Source organism: Sinohyriopsis cumingii, chromosome 6, assembly GCF_028554795.1.
Source record: "Sinohyriopsis cumingii isolate HCF-2022 chromosome 6, ASM2855479v2, whole genome shotgun sequence".
Lineage (NCBI taxonomy): Eukaryota > Metazoa > Mollusca > Bivalvia > Unionida > Unionidae > Sinohyriopsis > Sinohyriopsis cumingii.
Window position 1 is genome coordinate 165552809 of NC_142966.1, and position 19725 is coordinate 165572533.

Genomic DNA, 19725 nt, shown 5'->3' on the forward strand with positions numbered 1-19725 from the left:
CATAGCCGATAATATTTGCATATTGTCATCTAGGTTGTACATATATAATCAGATATTCTTGTAATTCCCGAAGACCTATAAGTTTAACCATTCTTAATAGTGATTAGATGTTCGTTAAATAAACGACTGAGCTCTTATATATCTTTATTTCGGAATATTCTAGCTATAAAATCTACCTGTTTAGCCCAATGATGATATGTTTGAGTATTGACAACATTTGTACAGATGCCTTCTGATGACTACATACATGTTCAGCCAATATATCACTCTCTTTGGATTAAGATGAGAGAATCTTAAGAATTTAGGTATACGATGCTAAAGGGCACCAGTTTATCAAACGTGAAAGAACGTGCGTGAAACATTTGTGAGTCTTTCCATTCTTATCCCGGATAGCTAAATATCAATGAAATTAAAATTTATATTGTCTGTTTTTCTCCGTTGTGGTTCTTGTATTCGTGGAGTATATACATGAAGGCCAATAAGGTCCTATTACACATATTACCTAACCATTGAACGTGAAAATAAGCAACATCATATGGCATTCAATTTCAAGTTGACAGCGGTAAAGTTTTCCATATCATGCGCATGTGCACTTAAAACAAAACCTTGAAACGACGTACTCCACTTCCATATTAATGTTAAAATTAAAAATTTAACAGAAAATTCGGCAAGCGTTCAGGTATAAAAAATATTATAAATTATTTAAATGTGCATCAATAATGGGTTCTGCATAAGAAGAATCTATATACATTCAAGCTTTTTTACCCGTAGGACCATGCGCGCGCACACACACGTAAGCATGTACACACTTAAATAATCCAGGGCATAGAATCTTTTCAAAAGATACTGATTACTCAATAATAATGAGATTTATCTACGAACAATGAGGATCGCAATTAAACTCTTCGTCTATAATTGTTTCTTTATCTCTCTTCCTCCCCCATCTCTCTCTCTCTCTCTCTCTCTCTCTCTCTCTCTCTTCAACACATAGACAGAGGAACACGAGTATTTAGAAACAAATTTTTTCATGTTTATTTACGCTAATTCAAGTACCCAGATAAATGACTATAGAAACAAAGACATATATATATATATATATATATATATATATATATATATATATATATATATATATATATATATATATATAGTGATATGAATTAAATCCCACATATTCCTAAGCCGTTCTACACAAGTCACGGGAATCGAGTATTCCGAGTAAATTCCATGTCTTCGAATGTGCTGATGTGCCAATAGCTTTGATATATTACAATGGCATTGTCCAGAACTCCATTGAATAAACTCAGATTAATCCAAGTATTGTATTTTAGTCCAGAGTCAATGAGTATTTTGTAAATTCCAATGAATAATCCAAACAAACATTTCATCTTTAATTATATATAAACACAACACGAGACACATCTGCAGATTTATATTAAAGGACAAACATTGGAAATTGAAACTAATTCACTGTCCACTTCCATGTATTTATACACATCTTACAGCTGTATATCGCAAGTGTTCCTGCTCCATATATGTTGCAATCCTTCCAATGTGACTTATGTCACAAATATCTTACGTAGCAAAAGAATCTGCCTGACCGAAATACTTGGTATCCCAGTTCCAAAGCAAGAAACAATTCCACGCTGGCCCATATTCCTGTCAAGCGCGTTCTTCCTATGTGTGATGAATAGGTTAGTTTTCCTTAGAGGTTCGGCAAATCGACGACATACGGGAAACATCAGTTTTCCTTGGCAATGGTAGAGTAAGCCTGGATGGTACAAGTTGGTGAGAGGTAAGGCTTTGCATTTGATCAATATTTTATATTGACGAATGTTTTCCACGTATATGTGTTCCGTGAAAATTTGTGGATGTCCAGTTGTAAGTTACAATATTTTCACACCCAATGATACAGTGAACACAAATCCAGGTATTTTAATTTGTTTCTTCTTTCTCCTTATTCTCGAGGTACAACATGCATATGTCATTAATTCATCCTCTAAATACACTGTAGCGTGGTTCTAAATGGTCCACCAGGTTACTACTTTCAACGATGCGCTTAACCTCGCGATCGGTTTTCAATCGTCGATCGTGCTCTGGATGCCACATTTAAACCACTTGCTATCGTTCTTGCTCTAACTTCAGGCCACGATGATAACTTTTCTCGTGCATGTTTCCAATAGCGAGCATTCGAGGAATCCGGTGATACAGATCATGGGATCAAAATGTTATTCGTGGTGAAATACGCAAATGAATTTTCTGTCTGGGATATTTGGACCGCGAAACACCAATGTCCCATGCACCACTTCAGGGTATACTTTCAACGCGACTCAAGCAGCCAAGACTTCGTGCAGTTCTTGCATTTGATGAATTCCACGGGCCGTGCCTTTCAATACTCCAGCATGCTTTAACTGGAGTTCTGCTTCTTGTTTGAGTGGGAGAGATCTTCGAATGCTGCTTCAGTCTCTTTTCCATTCTACAGTGCATGTTATCAATCTTTTGTATTGACCAAAGTTTTTCACGTCTATGTGTTCCTTGAAAATTGGTAGATGTCCAATTGCAAGTGACAATATTTTCACACCCAATGATACAGGGAACAAAAACCCAGGTATCTGATTTTTTCTCCTTTCTCCTCATTCTCGAGGTACAGCATGCATATGGAATTAATTCATTCTCCAAATAATCTGTAGCGTGGTTCTAAAGGGTCCACCAGGTTACTACATTCCACGATACGCTTAAACTCGCGATCGGTTATCAATCGTCGATCGTGCTCTGGATGACACCTTTAAGCCACTTGCTATAGTTCTTGCTCTAACTTCTGGCGACGATGGTAAGTTTTCTCGTACATGTTTCCTATAGAGAGTATCCGAGGAATCTGGTGATACAGATAATAGGATCAAAATAGTATTCGTGATGATAAACGCAAATGAATTTTCTGTCTCGGAAATGTGGGCCACGAAACACCAAAAGCCCATGCACCACTTCAGGGTATACTTTCAATGTGAAGCGAGCAGCCGAGACTTCGTGCAGTTCTTGCATTTGAGAAACTCCACGGGCGATGTCATTCAATAGTAAAGCTTGCTTTAACTGGGGTTCTGCTTCTTGTTTGAGTCTGTCCGATCTTCGAATGCTGCTTTTCTCTCTTTTCCTATTCTAAAGTGTCATTCTTGTTAGCATACGTTTATCCCACAACGATGGCCCGAGGTAAATGCATATTGTCGTGGGCAATGTTAATGTGGTCGATGTTCTGTTTGGTACTACGAACGTCGTTTGCCATTAAAACTTTTCTGCATTCATCCCTCCCTTTAGAAAGGCTATATAAGTCATGAAAAATTTAGCTGTGCCATTGGTGATCTGAAATTGGTCATTTAATTGATGGACGTGATGAATCTTGTCGATAACTTAGACAGGTGTTAATTATGTTGGACTGCTAAACTCGATCCAGATAGTGGTTTCAAATGGTTATGATAAAGGGAAAGTCTCAATCATTCGCATTGTTTGGCTTTCCATTTTGGTTTCAGTGTGGTTAACAAGGAATCCCGCAAATTGGGGATGGAACTTTGTTTTCTCGAGCGACACCTCGGACTAGAACACTTTAAACTTCACAGTCTAAGTGCAAATCGTGGTTCTAAATTTTCTGGTGGAACGTTTTTCCGTCTCTCGAATGTAGTAATACTTTTCGGGTGTTACTGACTGACTATTGATGGAGGTAGACTCTCTTGGTCCTGGTGTTAAAGCGTTCATTCAGGGTCACTAATGTCGAATTTAAGCCAACACTTCTGCTAGTGCACGTCGTAGAATCTTACTTTCTTCTAATTTGTCACTGAAGTCGTGGGATAGTTTCATTTTGAATTCACAATTTAATTTGACTATATTTACATGCAGCATACCCATATATATATATATATATATATATATATATATATATATATATATATATATATATATATATATATATATATATATATATATAGGGTGAGTCTGTTAGAGTCAAGTATTCATTTAACTCTCAAGCTGCCACAGTGGCTGAGCCAATACAGACTGAACATCTGGTTAGATTTCTCAGGGGAGGGGCGGCATAATACAGTTACTTCAGAGAAGATGACGGAATACTCATCACGATATAGAAGTCAGTATACTTGCTATATCAGTCAGGACAACGGACATTGGGATACAGAATACCAACACACCTCAAAGCAAACGAGAGACAGGAAAAGAGAGAGACAGCGGCCAAGATATATGTTAACATTGTCATGAGAAAAAGCACTGGTATACAAAATGCGCTGAGAAAAAAGAGAACCAATCAAAGAAACAAGAGGAGGACGAGGAGGGCCTGGCTTCTATAGATGACTAGAAACACATATATGTCAAGATAGACAAGAAAAGAAGGCGAAAAGAAACAAGACTATAAAGAACCTCTGCTGGTGGAGAAATTCAAGAGAGACAGAGAGAGTGGAAGAAGGAGAAACCATTGACTTTTGGTGAGGTGTTGTGAAATGTCATATTGATTGTCAAAATGAATATACCAAAGGAAACGTAAGAGTCTCTGGATCTTTATTTTTATAGACTATGGTTAACACACGCACACACGTATTCCTACACGCACACATTTCACACATGATAGGAACAAGGATTTTAGTTTTATCGATTTGGCAATCCTTGAGTAGAATATCTTTTCTACACTGATGGGTTCCTTTGGAAAATACTATTTTGTGTTTGTTCTTTAACAACCTCATTTACTTGTCATGATTAGCTTTAACTGCTTTATACCCTTGACACGACCAAGTCCTGGTTCTTCTCCTGCTACTGTGGATGATTTGTTAAGGTCACTGTTGCTGAGTATCTATCAGTGGCAATGACGTTATAGGTAGTGATACCTGGGTTGGGAATGTTTAGCACGAGAAGGTCTCTTTCATTTGGGTCGAGTGAACGAATTGTGATATATTTGTCTCAGATACATTACCACTGTATAAATGTCGTGTAGCACACACAGCGTTTGAATTAGACCGTCAGTATTCTGTCATTCCAACTTTCCTTTTGTCTTCTCCTACTATCCTTTTCTCTTGCTCTTGCTGTTGAAAACTAAATGCTTGATCTGCTTTGTTATGTTGTTGTAAAATCACTCTTGTTTATTCCTCTGTCTCTGTCTCCAATCCTCTACCCAAGGTATGGAAAGAGAAGTTAGTGATGATGTTGACGCCGGTACAAATTCTTGCGAACAGGAAGACAATCTTCTAAATCCCAATTAAAGTAATCCTCTTCTGCAACCATGAATCTGGTTGTTTTCATAACTACCATGCCATCGCTCCCTGTCTCCACTGCAGACGGACCCCAAAACCGCCACTGCACACGAACTCTGGATCACTACATACTGCATGTCGTCACGCGGCGCTCTAGTTTGATTGGAAGACAGGCACCGTACTCTGAGTGAATTTCGTATGGTGATCTTGTATTGATAAAACATTTAAATCCGTTTCTATCTGCCATTGGATGATGAACACCAGTTTTGTAGTCCTTATATGCACCTGTTCTCACAAGAAGATGTGGACTCACGTTGAATCCTCTACCCTAATTTCTTGGATGTTATTACAAGAATCACCAATACGGTTATTTGGAAGAGAAATATATACGTGGAGAGAGAAGAATTTCTGAAGTTGATGTTGATCTATAAACCTGAGGGCAGACGAAGTTTGAGGAGAAGAAGATCTGTGAGATGAAACTTTGTTAAATATTTTTGGTTAACAAATTCCAGTGATCTATTTTAGGGTCCCTCTCATTCATCGCAAAAATACATTTCACTCTTGCCAGCACAATATTGTATGTGTCTTGTATAGGCGTTTCTTTGTTTATCTATGTTTTCAGCTCAAACCTTGTAACCATTTTACCATTATCCTTCATATTTGACCCTATAAACCATTTTGACCCTTTAAACCATTTGACACTATATATCCTGTTGAGCCTATAAATATTTCACATTGTTTACCATACTTACCAAGGTAGCGCGTATTGAGGTCAAACTCGACCATGTTTACTAAGTTCCTGCACGATTAAGGTCAGCAACTTACAACACTGTTGCAATTTTGCAACCAGTGTCCATTGGCATCACGTCACCCATGCCAATTTCACGTTTAGGTCTCAATCGACATTCACATGTTAAACCTATGGACCACTTTAGCAAAAAATTTCCTGTTTGCGCATCAAGTGCCATTTAGTACCTTATTCGCCATGTATAGTGACTTACAGGTTAGAAAATGTATAATTCGTCTCTACGGAGATATTGCACACAGGTACGCGAGTTAAGGGCACCAATCGCCTTGACTGCACGCACTAATCCATATTGCATCACCACTAAGAACACAACACCAAAATATGATACTATTAAGTCCGTGGTATACGCACTCGTGCGTAGCAGACACTCTAGATTGCTACGCAAAAATATCAAGGTACATCAATTACAGAGAATAACAAGTATACACCAATCAGAAAAAAACGAGAAGTGCTATCATTGGATTCTACAGGAGAATACTTGAAAATACTTGGCATAATGAATATTGAATGTCAAGTAATAATATGATAAACGGTAGAGAATTTTACGTGATTCGAACCGAGATTAGCCAGTAAATGGCACCCATATCTAACTTGAATGATAGTGTTTGTATTAAATATTAATTCTGCCTATCATTATCAAGCATTTTCCTGCAATTTTGGGCCGGATTAGAGGCCTTATAGTACCCTTTAAGTCAGACGAAGTATAATAAGAATACTACTTGGTTTTGAGGTGACACAAGTTGAGAAAAGAACGGATAAATATTCTGAAACTACATTTCAGATTATATTTGTCTTATTGGTGTAGCAATTCAGATGCATGATTTTTTCCAGTTGACTAAGACTTTGATTATGAGAATAGTTTGTAGTTGTATCGTATAAGGAACTGTACAACGTGATGTATGAAAAACGTGAACTGTTTATCTAGTTAAGGAACTTTTACGCATAATTTAGGAACAAACCATTATATGTTTACTAGGACGAAAGCGGAAGTATTATTATATTTCTCATGCAATTTTACAAGCATTGCTTTAGATGATGGTTTTTATTGATTGTATTACATATTTTGCTTTAGATGAAGGTTTTTACTCATTGTATTAGACCTTACTATCTTCTACAAATTAAAATAATAAAACCATAACTTTACCGGTGGAATCTATATTTAGTAAAGTTATCGCCCATTTATGTATCTGAATGAAAATATTTGTCTCATAGCTCTTTTTAGCTGAATGTTTGGTCTAAATCCTCAAAAGTGAAGACCTTAAATATAATGCTTGACATCGATATCACATAAGTTATTTTTTTGTTTTCTTGTTATGAAGTGAAAATATGTTTTACTTTGTCGTACGGTTTTGCATGAATAAACAATATATGACACATTCTACTTACAACTGGAGTCTTGATTATTGTCCGGTCTGTTGAAAATTTTAAACCACTGTATCATGACTGAAGCCTGAAGATCCAGTAGCCACCATGGATTGGTGGACCACATTGTATGAGTACATGTCAACCACGACGCGTCATGATATGTTAGACCATCTATAGCGTTACCAGCATAGTAAACATGCTCAAGAGACGACTGAATGGCAGGTTTTCCATACGCCAAATTTCTTCCTATAATAATAATGATAACAATAATAGTATTATAATTAAATTGATAATAATAATAATATTAATAGCAATAATGTTAATAATAATAATAATAATTATTATTATTATCATTATAAAACTAAAGTAAGAAGAATACAAATACATTTCAAAGAATTGCCACATTGAAGGGGATCTTTATTCAGTATTACATGCAGTATTTATTTGTTTCTAAACATATAAACCATTATCTTAAGTATTGACGCTGTCTTTGAAAAGATCAGTCTCCTCGTCGCTCTTACAATATAACGTTTGCAATATTCAAATCTTTGCTGATGCAAAGTCATTCGCAGTAAATTGTGAGAATCTTCAAATAAAGATCCAGCAATCAAGATACTATAAGACATCTAAACCGCTCCCTCCCAGGGCATCGTGATGTTGCGATTTGGTGGAAGGATTTGGTCCTGAAATCAGTTGTAAACCAGTATCCAAGAATAAACCATGACAGGCACAAGTCACTTAAGAAAGAATTTTCAAACGTTCAAGATTGATTTTAGACAGCTGCAGGATCTGTTAATTACAACACTAGCATATTTTCTTAAGTGTCTATATATATATATATATATATATATATATATATATATATATATATATATATATATATATATATATATATATATATATATATATATATAGCAGCACGGTCCTCATCAACACGCTAGCATGAATGCCAGACAAGAGTCACCAACAGCATGCTTGCAGGGTTTATGAAATGTGTATCTACTCACTGGAAACAGCATGGTGAAGATAACAGGCTGTTTGGTATAGTCATCCGAGGAATAAGGGGTTGGACAATACTACAAGGAAAGGCTAGTACTGACGAGGTTTGCTGTATTCAAATCCGCTTTGATAAATATACCTTCTCATTGTAGTAAAAATCGCAGACCTTCATTACTTGCGCTCAGCGAAACCGTCAACAATAGAGCCATTGAAATATTTGTATCCAAATGCCATGTGTCCCAGATTCCAACAGATTTGTTGCAGGCCAAATGTTTCGAATTCGACCAGTACTTGCTTGTAAGAGGATTCGTTCTGCACTCGACCGACTACACACAAGACTTGACTGGTACTCTGGAAATACCCACACTGGTGCAAAGTTTAGAGGAAATAGATTTTCGAAAGCAAGGAGAGCCTAGAGGCTCCGACAAACCATGGACAATTCTAGAAAACACTGATAGCATGGACAACCATGTACCTTCCTACCTTCGAACATAACAAAATGGAAAATCTCCAAAACAATCGCATCCAATTTTGAAACGGAAAAGATATACGAAAATTTTCGTTGGCATTTTGCCGACTGTGCAGACTGTCCCGACAAAAAACATACAAGCATTGAAGTTTCATTGTACGTATGGAAACAAGTCATGTAACTGAACACAGCCACATCGCAGACTATTCCAGTAGACGTACTAGAAATGGAATATCCGCAAAACACAAGCGTTTCGAGCATTTGTGCTCCATGCGACGTAGATAGACCTAGCGGTGAGTTTGTGGTCCAGCCACCACACAATCTTGCCAAAATGCTGGAGAGGACAATAGTTCTGTCAATTGGGGAATAGTTCCAATGGATACAATCCTTTATCATAAGCGAACGCATTAATAGTGATGCTTGGGATAAGTGTTCAAAATTTCTTCAGAGTGGCTTTGGACAATTGCACAGGAAACTCAATATCACCAATGTTGAGTGTACCCAGGTGTTGCTGACATTTTCGTTTCATGTCTTGATTGGTGCTGACCAGGCATAGCACCGGCAAGATTGGTCATTGAACAACGATTAGCAAAATTCTTCATATTGATCACTGTCCTTGGTGGGACCCATTTTGCTAATGATGCTTAACTGGATCCACGAAACATGTGATACGGCGAGAGATAGACCTCGACTTGAAAACATGTTATTCAGCTTTAGTGTATTTCTCCAGCCTTTCAATGTCTAGGCCAATTTCATCGCTGATTGTGCTGATCTCTTTGCGGTTCTGGATCACGCGGACACCACTGTTAATCCATGGAGTAGTTGTTTCGAATCTATCCTTTGAATACTATGCTGCATGAACAGATAAGAGGTGAGGACAATGTCTGATTTGTCTCCTGCGTGATCGAAGTTTAATAATACCACTTTGATTCCGGGATTCAAATTTATCAGAGGTTTTCGAGCATCTTGAGTGGAATAATTGTCACGTGATTTTCCTGCTCGCCACTACGTTTCTGAAATCTAAACTCTAGCACTTGTGATTGTTGTGATTTTTCGTGAGCGTACTCATCCACTTAAGTAGCGATAGCAGAGGCGAGATGACGATTTTATTCTTCCTATAACAAATGCGTTTTTGTTCATACGAGTCTACTAGCGCAAAGATATCGACGGTAATAGTTGTGGATTCGGTTCAAAATATGGGTCTCAATATTTCAAGTATGTCTGCTTTTTCATACGACTTTGTATGTATATACTATGCTATCGTGCAAGCTGTCGCAACTGTGGTACTGTAGACATGCTTATAATAAGGGGACATCTAAGTATCTTTCTAGTTGGGAAATGTTTTCGATGACTTATTTTTTTATATTCTTTTTCAGGATCACAAACTGTAAACAACTGGCCACGCCTTTCTCAGAGTAACCACAGAGAATATCTTCTGCGATGTTGACTAAAACATTTTTCAAACATTGATCTGCATCAACAAGCGTAAAGCAATCATCATGGAGAACACTAGCAAGATATATTTATTGAGCGACCATTACACGTACCTAATAATGTTTAACCTCCCATCGTGAATTTCAAACATTTTCCCCCTGAAGATAGCGTCTAAAATTATTCATATACTTGCGCATTCTCTCTTTTGCAGCACGGTAATGTGCTCTGTAAACTAAATTGTGTTGGTATGTCATTCTTATATTTATGACCCCGAAACATCTAATTGCCATGCTCTGTAACATCTTCGTTACTGACCTTATCAAAAACGCCTGTCACAGTGGGGAAGTTATGATGTTTCCTTTGAGGGTGTACTCTTTCGTAGTTCTGTTTCCCCAATAATCTGCCCAAGTTTATTTCATTCCATTCTAAGATCACTGCCAGATTCACCAACTTATCAATGCCCTCTGTGTTTATTTACGAAAATTATTACATTTGTTTTCATCCTTATTGAACCTGTATGGCGTATTCAAATGATACGACAATCTCACTTTATCTGCCGCGAATAAGAAATCCCGTTCTGTTTGAAGTAGTACGCCACCTTGTAACCATCGAAAATCCTTTCAATATACTTTGTGAGTCAAGAGTTTCACTAATGCTCATGATGCATATAATCCCCACTAACAATCTCTTCAATATGAAAATATTTTACAGCCTTTTCTATCAGCATAAAGCTCTTAATGCAGATGTACTATAGTGGTTATGTCACTTGCCTCTTACGGTATTATTTCTAACAACGGTGAATAAATATTGAGCCAACCTCACGCGCATTTACTCTTACAACAGATTTAACAGACTGGTACCCACCGAGTTTAATAACTAATAAAAAGAAATGATATCGTTCTGAGTCAGAACATCTAACTTAAAACAATTTTTAAGAATCACGAAAAGAATCAACGTATGGAACCTATAAGAAATGTAATACTGTTCAATGAATATATTACTACGGGTGATCAATTAATAGAATTTAAACATAAATATGAAAAATGTTTCATATATCAATACGTGTATCAAAGTATAAGACCCATACTAAACTATTAACATGATATGATACTGTCACCAAAGGTGATCGAAGTAAAAAACTATTAATAATGTTCCATATTCATGCAGAATATATGTGAATTATTCAGTTTCACTCTCATATTGACACTGACTGATATTTTTATTGTACAAAACCATGTCCACATCTGAAGATTTCTCAAAAGAAGTATAAGCCTCATGTAAAAACTATCTGTATTGTGATAGTACAATCAGGTTTCACCCTATAAGTATCCTGGCTATGGTGACATTCACGGTCAAAGACCTTACGTTAATTGATTTACTCACTGCCAGCAATTAGGTCGTGCAGCACTGGGTGAAACGGATTCATTAGCTGTAGATGTAAATAAAACACTCTCGGATAACTCTGTATGCGGTAACGAAACAGAAGAATATATTGCCTTCATATCTGTCAGGATTGATATTAAGTTTACAAAGTTTGTGAGAGATTTCATACAGAATACCTTACCAGGGACATTTTAATCCTGAGGACATAGGCAACTGTTGAGAGTTAGGCTCATATAGAACCATATCATCCAAAACCTTACATGTACTTTGACAGCATCTATTGTTAAAACAACCAAACTTTGTGCAAGACGTCGAACAAAAATATTACGGAGCTTTTGAAACGGATATGCATACCAAATGTAAGAATAATATTGCAGTTCAAGCGTGGATGCATACAAAAGTTCGGAGTGAACGGTTACTAACACAATAGACGAAAGCAGCGACAATCACAAGAAAAGTTTAGCGCAACTGCATGACCATCTCTCAGTGTTTGCAGATTTTGGCATAGCAAACAAATACCTTTGCCGCCCTTTACCTTTGCGCGTAGTTCTAACTCTTCCAACCGTCTCAGCACAAGTGAAGGAAATTGATAAAAACCAACAAGATATTGTCTGCATAAGCACAACCTTTGCAAGTGACCCGAGTCACCAAGCGCTGCGATTTAAGCTGACCTGAAACAGTAACATGAAAAAGAAACCCCTTTTGGAATAACACTAATCGTTTGCTCTTCTTCTCCTTTACAAAAGAAAAGCTATGTCACAACCCAGACACATTTACCATAAGGTTTTCGGCAGCCTTGAGAATCGATATACGAATATTGACAAACCCGTGTTGTAAATGGAACCGTCAGACCCTCGGGCATTTCGATTTCTAACAGCAGGAAATAGAGATAGTATCACAGCGTTGACCATTTTGACACAAGACATGCTAATTAATCAAAGCCTCATTCCTGCTAATATTGCCTCCACTAGGTAATTCGCGATGTTGACGGTCGCCTGGACTGCGAGCAAGGCGTCGATCCCAAGTTTATTAGCTTTTATGCAACATCGTCTGAGCTGCAAAACGATAAACTGATGTTTGTATCCAAAGAAAGTGACTCTTTTCTGCTGCTACAGCGACTGTTTCACCGTCTTGGGAACCTCTGCAAGCAGCAATATATTATTGCGTGTGGTTAGACTGCTCTTACGTCGCTAATGTATAGCAGGTAGACATATTTTAAACCCAAGACATTAAAGGAGACAGTTTTATTGCGGCACTCAAATCTATCGGTAGTAATAACCTTGAAAGTTAGATTAATACCTCTATTATCAATGTCTGCCATATCTTGAAGGTACGTTCTGGTCTGGTCAAATCATCGCTGGCTGGCAATATAACTGAGAGGAGTAAGCCCATCCGACACATCAATTATCGGTGCTTTTCACATTAACAATACACAACTTTGGTATAAATTATGGACTTGGAATAAAGCTCCTGCCTCAGCATGGACGCTTCTGGGATACACTGATATCAAGTTCTTCATTGCGGGCAAAGGCCCATCTAAACACACCACGGTTATGATTTTCAATGCGCTTCAGTATCATTGCATTATCTTGACCAGCAAACGAACCAAGCGCATCGCTGGATAGTTCGACTACGGCTCCAGTATGATAATACATAGATTGTATATAATGTTATGCTTATTAAGCTTTATGCGCATTCTCCATTGATGTGCAATTGTTTCTTCACATTGATTGAGGCTTGCAAATAACTATTAAAAGGTTTCCTTCCACTGGTTTCTACGATTATCATATCTCTTGTTTTTTTTTTTATAACCATCACAAATCACTCATATATGGTACTGTGTCCACATTCCGATCCCACACATTTTACATGGGTAACCTATACATCCCCGTCCAAACTATGTGATATCACTGACAATATTTGTTCAAATAAAAAAAAACTGCAACACTTTCATTGCTCCTGTTTAATGGCATGCGGACATGGGTATCGGCAGTGGTCTCGTTTGGTGGCCCAAACCCTAAGCGTTTTGGAGGTCTGGAGTCATGCTCATCGTAGATGGTGAACGCTCTTTTTTTGGAGTGAAAACATCAAAAGCACTAATTTTACATCTACTGGAGGATTGGTCGGAGAATTTGTTTATATGCCGTTTAGATTTACAAACTATATAATGAAGATACAAGCATCATGTGTGTGCACTTGCCAAATTTTGACCGTACTAATTACATATACTGTAAATTCTGGTGATTGGTATCACAAAAATTATGAAAAGCATTATGAAAAGTTAAGAATAGTAATCGGCACATATACACATCTGGTCAAATAAATATGCAACGTTTCATAAAGATATATTAAACAATTTTAAAGTTACAAGTTCTCCTACACATATTTTTAGCGATTCGCAAAATTTTGTTCCATTAGCAAGGTCTGAATTGAATTATGATGAATGCACAGATCGATGATAAAAATCGTATAAAATGCTGCAATTTAACATTTATAACAGCAAGAGGCAAATATTTACTACTCATTAGATATGCATATACAACGATGCAGAAGCATATGGTTCCAATTTTTAGTTCTGCTCTAGGAACGAAAGTGAGATGTTGGAAAGATGGATAAACAATCAAACTACTAAAACTAAAAGATTTCACAGTTCATCGTTTAATGCTCAGACTTGGACATTTAATGGATGGTGCCGTATAAACATGCCACCTGAGAAAATATTTTGCTCGTGCTAGATCTTTTATAATAATTAATTGATGGAAAGGTACAAATAATAGATGCTTATTTTTACCATTGGAATTAATAGTTTGTATTTCTTTGTTATTTTTCTCTTTTCGAGAAAGTGGCTGGTCTTTCTCGACAGTAATGGTCATTTTTTAATTAATTTCCTACCAAAGAACGTCGACAGCATACAAATCGACACTAAACCTACTTGTTAGGTTATTCAATTTTTTCATTTTGGTTCTAAGTTATTAATTAAATGAAATTCGTCTTTCCTCATTCACTGTGAGAAAATTTGTATAGGATAATAAGAATAGTTTCATCTTCACATAGAAAATAAATCAATAGAATTGTAATTATTTGTAGTCATTAATGATGAATTGTGGTATAAAGTTGCAAAAAGAAGCGGCGGCCTCTGTATCGAAGGGTAAAGTCTAGCTAAACGAAGGGACCATTTAGCAAATTTCCAGCAGTAAAATTTTAATATTTTGTTTCATTAAATTAATCACCACGCCACTAGTCTAAAAGATATACCGGTTTAAGGGAATAAATGAAAGTATTGATAATGGAGATATGGATTGTACGAAAACATGCAAAGTATTAAAACTATAGAATAGTTAACGGCACATATATACTTCTTGTAAAAAAATATGCTAAATTTCTTCAAGATATCTTGAAAGATTTTAACGTTTTCCATGGGGGAATGTATATCTGCAAGATGGATACATGGATGAAGAGACAAACCGAGCAAAAATGTTATAAATACTGAAAGTGAAGAATTGTGAATATTACAATGCACATGAATTTCATAGTAATCATTCACAGTTTAGGGATTTTAAAGTTTCAGCAAGTGTGAATCTTGAACGGAAGTGTTGCCAGATAGAAGGACAAATACAATGAACACACTCAAGTTAACTTAAGAATTCCAAATAGGGAAAAACACATATAGACCATTATTCTAATATGAATAATTCATGTTATAGCGAATTTTTTTAGAGTTTTGACCAGTAAGCGAACTCTCGACGATGATAATGTTGACGAGCATGGACCCAGTAAAGACAATGTATGAGCGGAATAGACGATATTTATGCAGTCAATAAATTTTAAGAGGATAGCTAACTACTTCACCAAAATAATCTAAAGATGGCAAAATGCATTTTAGTGATGTCAACACAAGGCCATATGTCATGTCTGTCTTTATACATAACCCCTGACCATATACAATATTATTGATATTCACAGACACACACGCACACTCACTCACTCACACACACACACACACACACACACACACACACACACACACATACATATATATATATATATATATATGGACGCTTTTAAATCAGAATCATGCTGTAGTCTGACACTTACCGTATTGTATTCCCACTTGATGCTATGTTGGGTACCTTTATAATATAACGTTAGTGGAATTGACTAAATTACTAGAGCCAAAACGCAGAAATATAACTGCTCTGGCATAAATATGGAAAAGTTCATTTAGAACCTGAATACCTGCTGGAACTTGAATTTCGCAAACTTTGAATCCGGCTGACCATTGAGAGGTGATGTTTAAGTATTGTCCGTACAGAGTGTTATTGCATTTAATGACATATTCCTTTTCTCCATTTGTGTAATCAACCGAACCACATAGTTCTGCTTGGCTACCATCAGAAACACTTACAGCAAATGGCGGACGAACGTCTGCTGAAATGAAGAGCTTTGTGTATTGATGGGCCTTTCAATGTAGTAAATTTTGCTGATACATGCATATCGCAAATTATGATGTTAAAGGTTTTGAACAATTGCAAGCACGTTTGTTGTATTGATACATGATTTGAAGCTTGCATAATAATAATAATAATAATAAGAATAATAATAATAATAACAATGATAATAATGATAATAATATTTAGATAGCTTTTACCATCACCATAATTATTATTACAACCTCATTTATCATCAAGGCCACCAGTTGTTTCAGTCAATCGTTAGGTCGTGGAAACTAATGTTGGTCTATGTCCAAATATTAGTTACACCTCATTTAATGTGCCCCTTTAAAGTAGCAACTAAATAGTCATATGCACAAATATATAATCGCAAGACATGTAGTATACCTGGATTAGAAAAGACAATATTAACTTCAGTGATCTTCACTTTCTGCTGGAACGACACCATAAAGTATGCAGGATTAATGATCGTTTGTGTTTCATTTGGACAGCTGTCGCTTCTTCCATCCACAATCGTGTCTGTGTTACTCAATTGGTTGCTATTGACAGTTGCATGATATGCAATGTTGACTGTAATAAAGATGCCAAACAATTACATAAATTGTAAACATCCTATACACTGTCATTTAGTTTCTATTTCATTTGTACAAACGCACGACAGCAACATAGAATATTAAATAATGATTTTAAAATAATGGCTTGTCATTTAAAACTAAATAAAATGTGCATGCTTCTTCCTTTACTGAATCAATTTCTCACTTTACTTGATTGTTTGGTATAAGTAAGAGGTCTCTTTATAAATGAGTGTTCAAAATCTAGCTTAACACCTACGAGGAAGGTTGCATTGCTTAAATGCCAAAATATGTGATTCACTGGCTACACGTTTTGTTTGATAACTGCTACAAGTTGCTAAATATATCATAGTTATAGACAAAAGATTGTAGCACAAAACAGAGTTATTGACTGGTATCAAAGCTGCTAAATTAAATTGTTGACTGACAGGGCCAAGTGTTGACAAGTGTCCGTTTTTAACGAACTCAACAGAGGCAGTTTGTGCCTGATATATGTATGGCTAAAATGGCAATTCCATTGGCTGCATTTAGTTCAAATATATTTTCGTTATAACCAACACCATTGGAATAGGCTAAAATATTTCAACAATTCATTGTCGCCTTTCACATATAAAGAATATATTCTAATGCAACATGTTTTAAGGTGACTGCGTATATATAAAATTAGCTTATTCAATACAAATTAGAACAAACATATTGAAGAAAGAAAAAGAGGGGATTAAAAAATGTAAAACAAATAAGAATTTAGATCTAATGTGACAGACACAGGAAATATACAAGCCTAGTCGTGATTAAAACGTTTCGTAATTTTAATATATTTTTCAACTGCCAAGCCAGTAATTGGATTTTCCTCCTTCGTAGCTTGAGACTCTCCCTAACTTAAAAAGATGAAATTAAAATTAAATTTAAATTCAATTGCTTTAATTCAAATAATAATATGTACCCTTTGATAACATATGTTTGACATAAATATAAATGATATTCTTTGATTTCTGTATCTTCTACATATATACAGATGGAAGTGTTGCGTAAACCTACTCTGTCGAGATACTGCCATAGCGAGCTGAAATTTTCCCTTAGATTTGCTTGCATACTAGCTATTTTTCTATCACCGTGCCTAAAAGTTTGAAAGTAGTTGTTTCTTGAAGCAGTGATCATTTGAAGTCTACTAGCGACATAATCTGGCTTTCTAGGTATACAAACAGAACAAGATTACTAGAAGAAACAATATCGTTGCAATTCCCTCCATTAAGTTTGGTTTCGTTGGGAAGCTTACGATAGGCTATGCATGTCCCTCTGCATAACATATGGAGGCAGAAGACATCAGGAAGAACCAATTACCCACGGGAGGCTACTGGTAAGCTTTTCTATATCCCGTTTGGTCAAACCGAGACTCACGCAAATATGAGATGTGTGAGGGATCTCTAACTTCAAACGCATTAGACTACTCGGCCACCCACATGCGCCAACCCCCATCAAGTAATGTTACTGCAATTGGATATTTGCAAAGAGTTTAGGCAAGGGAGGTGAGACGTTTGCTCAGGGATAATGGCTGATGATATTTTGTGTTTAATGGTTTGCTGATCACAAACTTTCGTAAATCTGGAGGTCATCTGGGAATGTATTGCCTAATATGTATATACAGAATAGAAATAACCCAAATATAATAAAAAATTTAAACCACTATTTGGTTTTGATTATATTATTATTATTATTATTATTATTATTATTATTATTATTAATGAAAAGATGTGTTGCCTGGATTGTATGATTAATTAAAAAAAGATGTATAAATGGGCATGATTCATAATTTTGAAATGCAAATATAAACATATTAGATTTCACAGAGGGAATACTTTCTACGGTAATAACCACAATTACGTCAAGAAAGACGCTCGAAAGTATTTGAAACCATGTCTTCACGCAGATGAAATCCAAGTTATTTTTCCTTCTGAGACGAGAACCCCTCAAAACACGTGGCATTCGTATTAGCGCGTAATTTCAGAATTCACCGTCACCTTCAGAAGAAACAAATAGAATTAATATTGCAATCAAAAGTTTGTTTCGGAAGAAAGAAGAATATGATTAGGAAAACATTCATTATCGCTTCTTATTATTTGAAGGCAGTTCCTTTAAAAATTAAATTATTGCATTAAAAGGACATTTACAGCAATACAAAATTACGTTTGTGAGCTAAACATCTATAATATATTTGCCTATCACGTTAATCATAATACAGGATAAATATTCCGCGCATTTTATAAAACGTTTAAATTTCTGAGATTTGACGAATGTATGAAGTAGTATAGCATCCAATTATAATTTGGCTGTTTTGAGTTGTCTCGTATATAATACTGGAGTACAGTTCTTAAAAACAAATGAACGGCATACATGAATCTCAGTATGGAACCTGACTTGTATGTCAAACCAAAACTATTGGTGAAGGAGTTATTTTATGTGTGTGTAACTCTATCCAATTAAATATAGCTGAAGAGCACCAATGTAAGCACGATGATTCCGGATATTGTTTTCTCATATTACTAGATGTGTATGGTGGTGATTTCCATAGTACAGCACTGGTGCAGGATTGATCTATCCTAACTCACACGTTAACCTGACTCGTTAAAAGTTCTAAATTTCTACTATGTGTATCGTGTCCACAATTTAACCAGGAACTTCCAGATTTCCCTTATTATTTGAACATTCTCCCATAATAATCCAGATAGATATCAATTGCAGTAGATATAAAAACTACCACGAGTAGCGGTTGAAGTTAAGTGTCCCCCAAACTGACGAACTACCGACATTAACGGCTTCTTTAGGCCAATTTCGAGTTAAGAAAAAAGTTAGGAATTCAGTTCGTATTTTTCGTCCACAAATGTGATCAATCGTTCTTTCGTTAGTCTCTAGTGTAGGATAAAAAGTTCACCCTCGGGTTTAAAATGATGCGCCAGACAAAGCATCTTGCCTAGTACAAAACTCCGATGATCGGGTTGAATTTTCC

At 36.0% G+C, this 19725-nt stretch overlaps 1 protein-coding gene across 1 annotated transcript in view; it reads right to left on the reverse strand.

The window, feature by feature from the left end:
• Positions 1–19725, reverse strand: part of LOC149798469 (uncharacterized) — an 84988-nt gene that overhangs the window by 601 nt on the left and 64662 nt on the right. Inside the window, exons 6-8 of the mRNA XM_089960877.1 lie at positions 16537–16719; positions 15935–16123; positions 7435–7659 (exon numbers count right to left, since the gene is read on the reverse strand). Of these exons, the coding sequence (XP_089817003.1) occupies positions 7435–7659; positions 15935–16123; positions 16537–16719 (597 nt within the window). The remainder of the gene's footprint in view (positions 1–7434; positions 7660–15934; positions 16124–16536; positions 16720–19725) is intronic.